Genomic DNA, 14,322 nt, shown 5'->3' with positions numbered 1-14,322 from the left:
TAACTCGTTGGTTGAATAACCCTGGACCTATGTGTGTTATATATATATGTTATAGCCTTATAATTATAGCCATATCGTGACGTTAGAATTATAAGTTTCTATCTCCATTTTTGTCAGAATTGAGATGTTTACATAATCTGATCCATTAGGTGTTTATTAATGCCTGTGTGGTGTTATTTTTAAAATGTTGAAATTTTTGAGTTAGTAATTAATAAAATACAAAGGTTCCATCTCACAAAACATAATGGAATGTAAAAACTTTGACGCTCAATATCTCTGAACTGCCCTAAACGGAGATAGAACCTTATCATTCTAAGCTCACGATATGTATCAAGTCTGAAGGTGATAAATGCATGATGTATGTGATCGAAATATGCTCTCCTCTCAGTAATGGCGTCTGTAGTGTTAAAAATATATAGACGCTCTTAATTTCATTTACATGTTTGCACATATTTCAACTAATGAATGACGGTGACATACCAGTAGCCTACAAGTCATTAACAAATAAGGTAAAATGTTGGTGTAGGCTATAGAAAGCTAGGTGTTATCACATTGACCTTTATAGAGTATGCCGATTTATACAAGGATTAGCATTAGAACGTTGTTTTGGCAGCAAATACGTGGATGAATAATATCAACATGAGGAGAACAGAAAACAAATTCTCTTCGTTCAATATGACATGGCACCTAACTCGCACAATCCACCCACATTCTGTAAATCTCGTTTGACAAATGAACGATTAATATAGATAGACTATTTATGAATAAGGACCTGGTAATCGACCTGGTTTCGTTCCATCAAAATCAAATTTGAGTTTACGGTCATTGATTAGGCCTATTAGAAATGAGCTGGCCTTTTAGACACACACACACACGCACACACACACACACACACACACACACACACACACACACACACACACACACACACACACACACACACATACATACAGACACACACACACACACACACACACACACACACTTACAAACACACACACACACACACACACACACACACACACACACACACACACACCACTTATGCAAGATCGACAAATCCTACACACATCTTACATACATTGTGTCTACCATGATCACAATTATCTGTGATCTATAAAGAGGAAATAACATACTCATAAACAACAATCACTCCCTTTGATGCTGAGTTACAGAGCTGCACCACAAATACTCAACTTTGAGACCAACCAATTGCCATTCAATTCTCCTCTCCCGCACACCTCCTGTCAAATAGGTTGGTTTGGTCGAATGCTATTGTTCTGTTTATAACAGTATTGTTATATATAGCTATATGCTTATGAGGATATCTGGTTTCTTCTGATTATATTGTTATTTGATCAGCTATTCTTACATTCAATGGTGACGAAATATATTATTCTTGCAGTTTTTATTTTATTGTTGCAGTTTTAGAACACATTTGCGTTATTTCAGTGTTGTGTAGCAAGCTGTGTTGTGTGGGGGCCATTTCGAGTGCTGTAAAGTCTTTGTCAGTGATGCATTCCAGAGAAGACCTCATTCACTCAACTGAATGAAAATGACTTTGGATTCCAGACTGTCTCCTCCAGTTGGACTACTGCTGAAGGGAGGGGGTTGAGAAAACAGGGAAGGGGAAATGGCGAGCAAATATAAACATTGCTCTCCAATGAAAGAGCAGGGACTTTGACTCTGCTATATGAAAACAGACAATACATGTTTTGTGTAAGAAATATCCAAAACCAAATAGCCATCCTCTTTGGGGAACTTTTTGTTTTTCAATAAAAATTAATTAGGCCTATTAACAAAGATAACTGAAATTAACAGAAATCACGCATACTATGTTATAACCCTTGCAACATGCATGACTGCAATATATAAAGAAGATGTATTTATACATAATTATATTTATATTATAAATATATATTATATATGAATATGGCAAAATACACATTCAATATACATACATTCCATTATTTGCATTTTAAATTGAACATAATTGCAAATGCATTCGAGGAGTAAAAAAGTATCAAACATAAAGTGGAGAGTTGACTTGGCTAAATCACAGGCCACAGGCATACCTGTACGGGATTCTGTGAAGTATGCAACCTCTATGAGTAAGCACAGTAGACCTATAACAGAAGTCCATAGGGTGCACATATTTGAGGATGAAGACAACTCCTCCGTTTTTAAAACCCATACATTCAGCAATCACTATGCTGAGCAATGTCACTAAAGTCATTCACTAGCATATATCGAAGTTATAGAGACTAAAGCCTATACTCCTTTTAATGAGAAAAATATAATCAGTGGTTGACTATTCAAATGTGTCTGTGTCCCTGTTCGACTCTATCTGTCTGTCTGTTTGTCTGTCTGTCTGTCTGTCTGTCTGTCTGTCTGTCTGTCTGTCTGTCTGTCTAGCCATCTGTCTACCTCTATCTATCTATCTATCTATCTATCTATCTATCTATCTATCTATCTATCTATCTATCTGTCTATCTGTCTGTCATTTAATTTGACATCGATTAGATGGAAAAACTGCAACAAAACCAAAAACCATCAGCAAAACGAGAGGCAGTACAAAGCGGTAGAAGTTTACAACATGTTGTTTACAACCCATTCTCCATCTAAGAGCCTAAGTACGTTTTACAACCCGCCACAAAAATAAGAGCAAAGGAGGGAAAAGTCTCCGTCCCGGCTATTACAGCTCAGTTCATTTACAATGCCATTTGCGAGGACTTCAGTGCCCAGGGTGTAATGTAACGGAAATTGTCGCCCTTGATGAAGACGAACTGACGTAATCAAGACAGTTTCTTGTTGCCGAGCCAGGAAGCGAATCCCAACAACATGAAACTACCTAAACCACGCTTCAGCTGCGCGCAACGGGGTAATCCACTGGGAAGGACAAGCAAACAGCAAACATTCAAACCCAAGTAAGGATTTTATGTGTCGACTACCAACATAATAAAACACACAGTAATTGTTGATTGTGTTCAAGACGACGCCTTGTTAGGCCTGTCGTGAGCAATCGTGACATGTCAGACGGAGGCTATAGGCTGTGACATGTCCTTAAAAATCACAATATAAACACCGTAGAATATAGGACAGACTATATCGTTCGATTCATCAAATGTAGAATATTAAGTGGTAAAGCTCTTTCAGGCCATAGACTAAACAACAGTTAACCATATGACCTTACTTCTTCAAAAATGACAAGCATATATATAGGCTAGCCATAACGGAATACAATGATGAAAAAGACAAATAAATAAATAGCATGTCGCAAAGCAACAATAACCAACAGCATAACATCGGCTGCACATTACCAAAAGAATGCAAATCAATTGCTTGGGAAAGGACAACATAATGCATTTAACCATGCTCAAGAGAGCTGTCAAACAAGCTCCATCGACAATCAAGAGAAGTAATAATAACAGATTTGGTCCTACCTTGAATTTCCCCGCAGATCATCTTTCCGGTTCTTATTTATCCATGTTTTTGTTGTTGTTGTTCTTCTTCTTGTTTTCATCAATTATCGTTTTCATTTATTTATGATGAGATTGAGCTCCATTATCCAATGTAGAAGGTTGCCGCTTCCACAACAGAGAGACCCATGGAGCGCGTCGGTGAATCCAGCACGTCGCAGTCTGGACTATGAGGATTAGACCTCCTCCACACACCTTTAAGCGCATCTTTACTGCAGCAGCACATTATATTTGCAGATCATAAAATCCACCCCCAGCGCTTTCCAGGACGAACCTGACATTACAATTTTATGACCTTGACGTACTGTGGTCACCTGGATAATATTTAAATCAACGTTATGGTCTCACTTATATTAAAACTGCCATGGTCTCCCTCTCTCACCCTCAGTCTCTCTTCCTCGCTATCTTCCTCACAATAAGAGTGCCAGAAAGGATAATCAGGGGGAGGACAGCCAGGTAACATCTTTGCAAATTTCGTAGTGTATTCTACAACATTTTCCCTTTAGAATCATTATGTGGTTTCTTATGAAGCAACAATGTGCATCCAAATCACAATGCACGGTTATCAAATAGCAGAATATTGAACGCAAAAGATGAATACCCCAAATGATATAGCATAGAATGAGAGAACATTCCTCTGCACAAATAAGTATACAGGCTAAACCTACTTTAATGGCAGCAGTTATATAAACCACTTAAAAGACGATCCAGTCCAATTCAGGCTTTCACATTTATTTAGCTTATAAGGCCGGGGCAATATGGTACGTTATTCAGCGCTGAAGTGTTGAATTGCAAAGTCAAGTGTTGATCCGAAACCAAGTCCCTCATCTCGACTCGAGCATCGTTGAAATCGTGTCCTTGTAGGCACCCTGTGTGTGTGTGTGTGTGTGTGTGTGTGTGTGTGTGTGTGTGTGTGTGTGTGTGTGTGTGTGTGTGTGTGTGTGTGTGCGTGCGTGCGTGCGTGCGTGTGTAATTGGGTGTGTGGGATGTTTTAAAGTGTAAAAGGTTCAGGTGAAGTTGTAGACTGGCGTGAGCTCTCGGCCACGACACTCCCTATTTAGCTTCTTCAGCTTCATCCTACGGTTTTGAAACCATATCTTGACCTGCCTATCCGTCAGATCGATACTCTTGCTGATCTCCAGGCGGCGCTCGCGAGACAAATACATGTTAAACAAGAACTCCTTCTCCAGCTCAAGCGTCTGGTACTTTGTGTACGGGCATCGCTTCTTCCGTCCAGTTTTGGCTTTTAACCAGTTTCCCGGTGCATTTTCCGATGTAAAATCATCTGTGGGTATACAAATGACAATATTAAACTTTCTCAATCATTGAAAGGTTATATCCATCCTCATTCAAGGGAGAAAACCGGCATGTTATTCTATAGGTCTGCACTGTTGCACATCAATGTCTGCCTCATGTGCAATCCATTATCTCAGATACACACTCAAGAACTTGAGGTTGAATTAGATCGGTTAAATATGCATTGTTTGATTGAATACGTGTAACAACATCCAAAGATGAACCATTACATAGCTATTTGTTTTGCAGCGATTGTATGCAACATCGATTGTATTGAAATATCGATTGTATTGAAATATAATTTAGCTAACCTTAATCTATGTTGTATTATTATTGCGACATTATTGGCTATAGCTAGGCCTATGTGAACTTAGAGCGTATATTTAGAACTACACGGCAACTCTACATAATTTGAGGTAATTTGAGAAAGTCTCAAACTTGATACGCTAAGGCAATTGAATCGGGATATGTGGATAACATGCACGGCTAGTATTAAGCTTCAATTATCTTAAATATGTATTAAATGTTGAAACGAAATGATAAATCGATTGTCAAAGAATTTGGCATTGAGGCATTGAGTATATTACGAGGTATATGCGTCTGATTCGTGTGCAATCCTTGGTTTTATTTCCTCACAAAAGACAATCCAAAATCATGGAGGATTTGTGGTGGGATGATATTAATGATATTAATAGTTATATTGGGATATATGATTCAGGGTTAGATTCAAACCTTCTCCGTTTGAACATAGAGCCTACCGTTGCTCTATCGATATATTGCTTCACCAAACTGTTGTTCTTAGTTTTATGTTTTAAGCCAAATGAGAGATACTTTGAAATAAACAAGATAAACTGCAGACCATGTTCATAAATATGTCAGCTCAAACATCAAATTCGTTTTTGACAAAATTAATTAAATCCCATGTTATATTAGCTAGGCTATATAAATACACATTATAACGACAATTATAATATACAACTATAATTGAAAAAAATGAATGAATTACAAATTACATTATATGGAATAACAATACTAATACTAGCCTACTATTAGGCCTACTGCTACAACAACAACAACAACAACAACAACAACTACTACTACTACTATGCTACTACTAGGCTACTACTAATAATAATAATAATTAATAATGAATAATAATAAGAACAATATAACAACAATAGTAATGATAGTAAATATGTCGTTATAAGACCACCTTTACATCTAGTACCCTGGATCTCTTTGGATCATTGTTGACAAATTCGTCTACGGGTTATCAGTTCGTTATCAACATGTTGACAGAGAATATGACAATTATTCCGTTTTCAATTTCACGGACAGAACAGATCCTCCAACAGTCAAACACAGACATTTGATTTAATCTGCATTATGGTTTTCCAAAGTATTGTATTTCCAAGTGAGACACTTTCCCAAAACATGTTTTAGTATACCGTACAGGCTATTTTATAAGGTATAACTGAGACATGATTTACACGCTTTATTCTGCTTGAGAAAATGTAGGATATAACGGCGCAATTACAAGTTACAATAGACTACTTCTTTATATATATTTGAAATGGTCCATGTAGTGTGTGTGTGTGTGTGTGTGTGTGTGTGTGTGTGTGTGTGTGTGTGTGTGTGTGTGTGTGTGTGTGTGTGTGTGTGTGTGTGTGTGGGTGTGGGTGTGTGTGTGTGTGTGTGTGTGTGTGTGTGTGCGTGTGTGTATATATATTTGAAATGACCCATGTAGTGTGTCTGTGTGCGTGTGTGTGTGTGTGTGTGTGTGTGTGTGTGTGTGTGTGTGTGTGTTGCAAGCGCGTGTATGGCTGTGAGCGTGTTTATTTCAATGATAACTCCCCATCTCACATTCTCACATGAATAGAAAGGCGTTAAATGCCATGGCCACTATAACCCATGTGCAAGGCCGTTAAATGTGTTTGTCTAAAGTATACAGAGTATAGGCATATTGCCGAAAAAGACCACACTGAAACACTTGCGTATAGCTCAGGCATGCATGAGATGTATACTTATTGAGAGCATTTTACAATTAATACTTAATACTGTGTGTGTGTGTGTGTGTGTGTGTGTGTGTGTGTGTGTGTGTGTGTGTGTGTGTGTGTGTGCGTGCGTGCGTGCGTGCATCTGTATGGGGGGGGGATGAGAGATGGGGGCGGGGGGGCTTTTTGTGTTACCTTTCAATTCGCCGTCGGAGTTATCAGAACAACTGTCCGTCTTGGCATTCTCCTCCTTGTTCACTTCCTTGCTAACTGAGTCCGAGCTGGATTTGTTGATATTAACGGTTGGCTCTTTTGGCGATTCAACAGATGTCGCCGCCACTTGGGCCAAAGCAAAGCCTGACCCGAACTGATCCTCTCTCTCTCTGGTGTACACCTGGTTCACTTGGAAACCCTCGGGCGCCGAGACAGGCTCAGACTGGCTGCTATTGTCCCCAAGCCGGATGTAAGTAGTAGACTCTGTTGTCTCTTTAGCCCTGCCACTGTCATCCCGATACAGACAACAGAACGCCTCCTCTTTGACGTTGCCCGCTGGAAACGAGCAAGGTTGTAAAGACTGGGCAACAGGTTGCTCGTCCCTATTAGTTTTGGATCCCGTGTCCCAAGTGCCATGCAGCTGTGAGGACAGATAATGCGCATCTTGGTAGGTGCTGCTGAGAGACAGACTCTGCGGAACGTCGTATTTTTTTGAGTGGGACGTTCCAACTACGCCGACATTTCTCACCATTGAACATCCATATTCAGCAGCTGTATGGATGTACATTCCAGGGTTGCTGGAGTAGCCTTCGCTTCTGTATGAAGATGATGATCCCCCCATCAAAGAATCCATAAGGAAATTACCCGCTGATAGGTTATTCGGACATGTCATTTTTATAATCTGTTGATATAATCTATAGTTCGTTTGTGTTCCAGTTGTAGGGGCTTTCTCGGGGAGAATAAGGACAGTAGGACGCTGACATCTTTTGGGGGGCAAAAATATCAGCAACATAATTATGGATGCTAGGAGTCATGTCATGTGATTTTCAGACCAATAGCGACGTGGAAGTGGCCTTGATGCTCCAGACTGAACTGACGTCATCGCGGTCAAGTTGGTAAGAAAATGAAGTTTTGCACGGAGCAAGGGCGCCATCTAGCGGAGATATTTAGGTAAAGACAGCTTCAGCAGGGAACAAAGAGAGGTGAAAACAGTTTGCAACCCATCACGTGGCTCTTGCCGCATTGACATCTAATAATACGTTTATAAAGCAAAAGCAAATCATTTGATGACGGTAGCCTAATTCACTTTTTATCTGCCATGCTTTTTCGTTTTTGATCATTAAACCTTGACATACCGTGGACAAATGTAGGTTATCAACAGGATGTGATAATACTAGTGGTACTAGTGAGCCCACGTTTGTTAAGAACATAACCATGAGAAGTAGACATAACATTAACATTTGCATGATACCACTTTAGTAGTGATTGTGGCATATGCCCTGTATTAGTTTAATTGTAATGTGATTAAAGATTTGAGTAGACTATTCTAAAAATCGTTTCCAATTACGTAGGAAGTTTCTGGAGCATTTGCAAGCATTTATTCATATTTAATAATATAGCTAGAGATCCAACATGGTGCCTGCCTATAAGATAACGTTTTTCATTGACAACCTATTCACACGCCAGGGAAAGTATTCCGCTAGGACTATGAGGTGCATTTGAAAGATTTCAAGTAGGATGTGTTTTCACAAATGCGTTTGCTAATCGGGTTAATAGCCTATTTTCAATTAGAAGCTGCATACTAAACTGAATGGGGTTATTCAGTAATGGGTAAGAAATCGAATTGACTGATATGTAATTGTCAATGGAGAAGTTACATTTACTCTATAAGAAATAATATTGTTGTTGGTGTTTTTATGTTAAGGTTTGTATGTAAGGTCCCGTTTGTATGTAAGGTATAGTTGACATCTGAGTATACATGAAGACGTGATCTCGAAATCTGATGAGGAGAGAAATGTTACTACATTTGAGCTAGACCTATACTTATTGATAGATTCATTTGTTACAGTTATGTTAATACAACTCTAATACAACTGTCCTTACGAAAATAACATTGTCTACCAATTAGTCTCAGTTTAACTTATAATGCATCGTAAAATACAAAAAGCATACCATCGTTGGTTTTTGTTGTCGTCTCAGCGCGAGAACGGCCTAGTTCCTCTTTAGTCATATAAAATAGATGCATGTACAAATACATGCTCTTGCTATTTTTGTTATATTTTAAACTATTTTGCTATTGCAAAGCAATAGGAGACCACAAAACACCTGTTTAAGCAGCGACTAATAACCTACAGATAGTTGAGATAATCAAACACTGTTGCATTGCCATATGCCTAACCAAACACGGCACTGAGAATTAAAGATATCAGTGGCAAAATGTATTGAAAGTGATCCTGTCAGGTAGAAGTCTACTTCAAAATAATGCAATACATTCTAAGAGTGGCTTGAGAGTTTAGAAAGGGAATCAGAATTAACTTCGACCTGAAGGTCTTTAAATACTCCAACAGACACTACCAAAACAATTTGGGTTGCTAATTATTTCAGTGAATTCAGGGCATCCTCATTGGTGTGGCTATAGTAAAAATATGTTCATAAAAATAGATGGAACAAGTGAATAACCCTAACCCTAACCCTAACATTAGCAAATTGCCTTGAATTCGCGGGGATGCCTTACTAAGAGATAATAATTGCAAGGCAGCTAACCAACTAACACGGACCATTCAGCAGCAAAATGTTTTAAATCGTAGGCTATGGAATATAAATGTTGGCTGATTAGTTTCATTGGCCTATACTCAGTTCTACTTGCGAGGATAGTGATTTCTCAACCATTTCGATAGTGTAATAACAGCTTACTGGACTGTTTTGATTGGTTTATTTTCCTGTCGATCACTTGTGGTCTTGTTTTAACCCATGGAATCACTGCTTTGATTATAACAAAGGTTCTACTCATTCAATTTAAGATGTTTCGTTATATTTTCGCGTTCGCATGAGAACAGTTCAACGGTAGGCTATTTCAACAAGGAATCAAATTAATTTCTTCTTAATCAATAACATCCAATATGTCATGTTTTTAATTGGCATAATACTCATTAGTTGAACCATGATTGCGTTGTGAACATCACACAAAACTACCTATTTTATTTTCAATTGTTAGCAAAGAAGTATGTTATAATTGTTAAAAGGAACGCGTGGATAGAGTCTCATCAATCAGTGTTTCCTTGTTTTTGGTCAAACCTCATGGGTTACGTTAGATTTGTGCATAACAACAAAAAATAAAACATACAAATCGATGCATTGTTATTTGTGATTTGATGCCAATATATAAAAAAGACGTGTGTGAATATTATTTCTGTGGACACATCTGCCCCTTTTGTTTAAACAGGAGGGTTGGGTTAGGTATGTGGGGGATTATGGGATTATCTGTGCCTGTTGTTGTGTTTTAAGATTTATTTGTTGCTGAAATAAAATAAAACATTGTCCAATGCCATTAGATAGGAGTGGTCTTTTGTACGTGGCATGCACAGACGCCCACACAACGCACGGACGCGCTCAAACACACACACGCAGTATGTTGATTTGTATGTGGTGTGAACATATTTCTAAAATATAAACATGGATTAGACATGTTTTATTTCTTAACCTGTATTCAGGTGGCCTATAGGCTACAGTAGTAGGCTTATAGCCTGCAGTTGCCCAAGCTCAACATTTACCAACATGTCTCCCGTAATGGTTTGCATCAAAGAAAAAGTTATATAACGGGTTGAAGGGGAAATAAAATTAGGTCCATTATTGCGGATTATGCTTATTTTACTTCCATTGCACGTCACAGGGTGACGTCTGAGCTTGTAAACTAACAGCCATTATGAAATATCTTTCCAATTTGATGAAACGGGGTTTAGCTCTTGGCTTCCCCTTGCAGCACCCCATGCGCAAATGGAAATTTATGGTTGCAACATGTAACGTCTTAAAGGCAATTATAAATCAGAGAGTATTATTATTCTAATATCACCAAAGACCACACAAATGACTGCAGTAGTCAGCTCCGTCAGGGGCCTAGCCTATATTTATAGCTTTTCATCACGTCCAGAGGTAAGACACCTCTGTTTGCAGCATTGTCTTCATGTTAACATATTGATACACAGGCACGTGTTGGTACTTTGAAACATTATTTGTATTAAAACAGTAGCAAATACAAATACAGCTGGGAGAAACACGCATTTTAAAATCTAGGCTTTATTATTTATTTACAGTTCAATTTTAGGCCTAGGAGTTAATTGTCTATGGGCAGACAGTCCTATAATATCATGAAGATAGGCAACATGGCATACTATAAACCGACATTATATTAAGGCTATCAGATTATAACTTGTGAAGAAAATAGTCTTCTTCAACACAGACTTTTCACATTTCAATAAATTAATCTTTAATGATGGGTTGACATGATTTAAACCTTTCCGTCTATACCAGACCCAATTGATATCCAATTGATAACAAAAAAGTATCCTATGTATAAGTATACATGTCACAAACGAATATTCAAAACACCACCATGATACATGCATTGATTAAGTAGAAGTCATAGTCACTAACATATTGAAACGTCACTAAATATCCTCGGATCCTCGGATCGCAGGAGATCAGACGGTCTTATTACCCGCCATTTTCTTCCCCAATAGTCAAAAGCGCACATCGAGTTTGACTGAACCCATGCACCTCGTATTGTATCCCTTCTGCATCCCTTCATTGATATATCATGAATTACGATACACGACGCATTGAGTGCATGAGTATACAAAATGTCTCTCAATCGAAAAGCATGCACATAGCATAAACGCTATGCCATATCAATACAATTGTTCATGTAGCGAAAACGTTTCCAGATTCCTGTTGAGGACACCAGACTGCTCTCCCACCGTGCTACAACCGGGAGAATCCTGGCCCCCTGTGGTTGATAGGCAGCAGTTTCAGGAGCCTCTGCAGTTTGATGACGGTGACGATGTGTCGAGAAATCCAACAAATTACCTACGTCATCGTCCCAGGGCCAAGGTTGGTGGGTGTGACAAGAAAAGTCTTCTAGCCTTGATCTCTGCCTGTGAGTATCTCCCTCCTCCCCCTGTCACAACACCGCCTCGTCTGCTGTGCAGCAGCGAGAACACACACACACACACACACACACACACACACACACACACACACACACACGCACGCACGCACGCACACACACACACACACACGCGCGCACACACGCACACACACGCACGCTCTCTCTCTTCCTCTTTCTCAGTCTCTCCGTATTTCTCTCTACTATTGTGTCATATCTGAATCCAAACGCACAGTCCTCTTTTTCTTGTCTGAAGATTTGTCAGAATCGCCATTCTTCCTGAGTATTATCAAACATTATCAATACATTGACACAATAAACTGTGAAAATACTGTATAAGTACCTGTTAAAGCTCATGACAACATGTTATTAAACTTTTCATGCGTGAAAACATATACATTTTACAGGGACAATAAAGTGTATTTACTGGGCGTGCTAAAGCTGGCAAAGTTACCTGCTGTAGTTTAATGTGAGGGGTCAAAGTTGAGCTCGCTACACATTCCTTTTTCCGTTCCCACTCACTCTCATTGGCTCATTCCCCTCCCGCACACATTTCCGGGCTAAAGGGGCTCCTTGATTCCACTTTATTGCAACGGGTTAAAGGTGGAGGCCTTGACATTATTGAAGTTCAAAGACTACTTTTAATTATAAATTGTAGTTAATACACACACGTGCAATCGTCATGCACATATGTTGGCGCACTCACAAACACACACGGTAAAATTTGTAAAATCAGTCACACCTATGTCTTCTCCCCTATCATACATTTATAGGTGTGGATATACCTCACATCTATACCCCATGGTCCATTAAGACAACAATTAGTTAAGAACCCGTTCGGGAAATGTGAAAATCTAATTTTAGGGGTCCGTTTTAACAGAAATGCCGGAGGAATGGTGGAGGCCCAACTGTGTGTGTATGGAGGGGCTGTGGGTGGGGGAGGTTGACGTTGTGATCAGGCCCGAGTTCATGTTGAAACATCTTGGCAAGTTTTTGTTCGGACAGCCAGTCTTACTTGTTTACTATTTACTGCGGAAGTGAACGCCATTCCCCCGAACAGACGGTGCAATTAAGAGAAAAAAATAGCCATTTAGTGCCTCTGGCTTTATGGCAGTGTCTAGACTGCAAGAGTGGCGATTCCATTTAGTGGGCACTAAAGTATATCATTTCCCTCTCTTTCTCTACTTTTCTGAGATGCATAGTTTCTATATGTCGCTGCTTTATGTATGCTCGAATAGCCTATTTACGCAAACATATGTAGCCAATGTATACTCCTCTAAATCCCTCCCACTCCCACACCTTCGACGTTAACGTAAGAACATGTGTTTGCGTTAAAAGTGTATCCTAAAATCCTTAGCCTATCCTTATCCTTAAAACAGTACATTAAACAAATACATGAAATTGTTGAGTTTGTGCACCAAATATAGGCTTATATTACATGTTATATTATATAGCTATACTATTTAGAGGACCCACTCTTAATTTGGTATTATCAAAACAGTAGCCAAAACAGAACAATATCAGTCCAAATCAATTATCTTGACAATAACATAGGCCTGGTAGAACAATTATAAAATCAATGAAAAATCCAGTCAGTTTATTTTGCCTATATTTCTGTTTATTTCATAGGTATCTTTATATTAATGATACACAGGCCCAATGTCATCTTTTCTTCCTCTCTGAGAACGAAACACAAAACCTAGCAAATAATTTAAAGGAGTGTTAAACATTAAAGCTCTTAAAGTTGCTTGGGCAGTGTAAAGAAAATAGCAGCAAGGAAAGGGGAAAGAAATTATATAGTAAAAGTAAAATCATATTTACAGTCACGAATACATATTGCATAGTCTGTACAAGGAATACATTATTACAGATTCTACATGTCACAGTTCAGATGGCAAAAATGTAGCATGTAAATGTATTATTTTTGTGTTCATATTCTGGTCAAGAGGAGAATCAGTTTATGGTACATACAACGCCCAGAGAAAAAGGAAAGGTTAAACGTTATTCAATATGGCTTCCAAATTGTGTTGTAGCATTTAATAGCATTCATCAAATAATACTGTGAAATGCACAATATAATAAACACAATTAAGAATCGTGATAAATTGGAAATTGTATTATTAACAGCACATGAATGATTATTCTATACAATCATATGTATCTGAACTACAAATTCCTGTCCGCAAGTTGGCTAGAGGAACATGGCGACTCATCCTGAAATACCAGCCCCAATGTTCATCTCAACATTTTATTAGCATTGGCGCTGAACTGGGCTCCTTTTCAGACAAGTAACTTGACTTTGATTTCACTCGTGATGAGAATTCACTGAGAAAAGATTAGGCCATTGACCTATGAGTCATTGACCTATATACACTGACTTATAAGCATACCCTCCCGT

The 14,322-nt window shown here is 38.6% G+C and overlaps 1 protein-coding gene across 1 annotated transcript; it reads right to left on the bottom strand.

Annotated features, from left to right (window-relative positions):
• Window positions 1-4,486: 4,486 nt before the first annotated feature.
• Window positions 4,487-8,993, bottom strand: hoxc10a (homeobox C10a; the record flags this gene model as incomplete). The annotated part of the gene is made up of 3 exons (XM_080534599.1): window positions 4,487-4,764; window positions 6,965-7,786; window positions 8,936-8,993. 3 exons carry the CDS (start codon window positions 8,991-8,993, stop codon window positions 4,487-4,489), a joined length of 1,158 nt encoding a protein of 385 aa, XP_080390725.1.
• Window positions 8,994-14,322: the final 5,329 nt, after the last annotated feature.

This window comes from Nansenia antarctica, assembly GCF_963989245.1.
Source record: "Nansenia antarctica genome assembly, chromosome: 6".
Classification (NCBI taxonomy): domain Eukaryota; kingdom Metazoa; phylum Chordata; class Actinopteri; order Argentiniformes; family Microstomatidae; genus Nansenia; species Nansenia antarctica.
The sequence above is the reverse complement of the archived record's forward strand: the minus strand, read 5'-3'. Positions and strand labels throughout refer to the sequence as shown.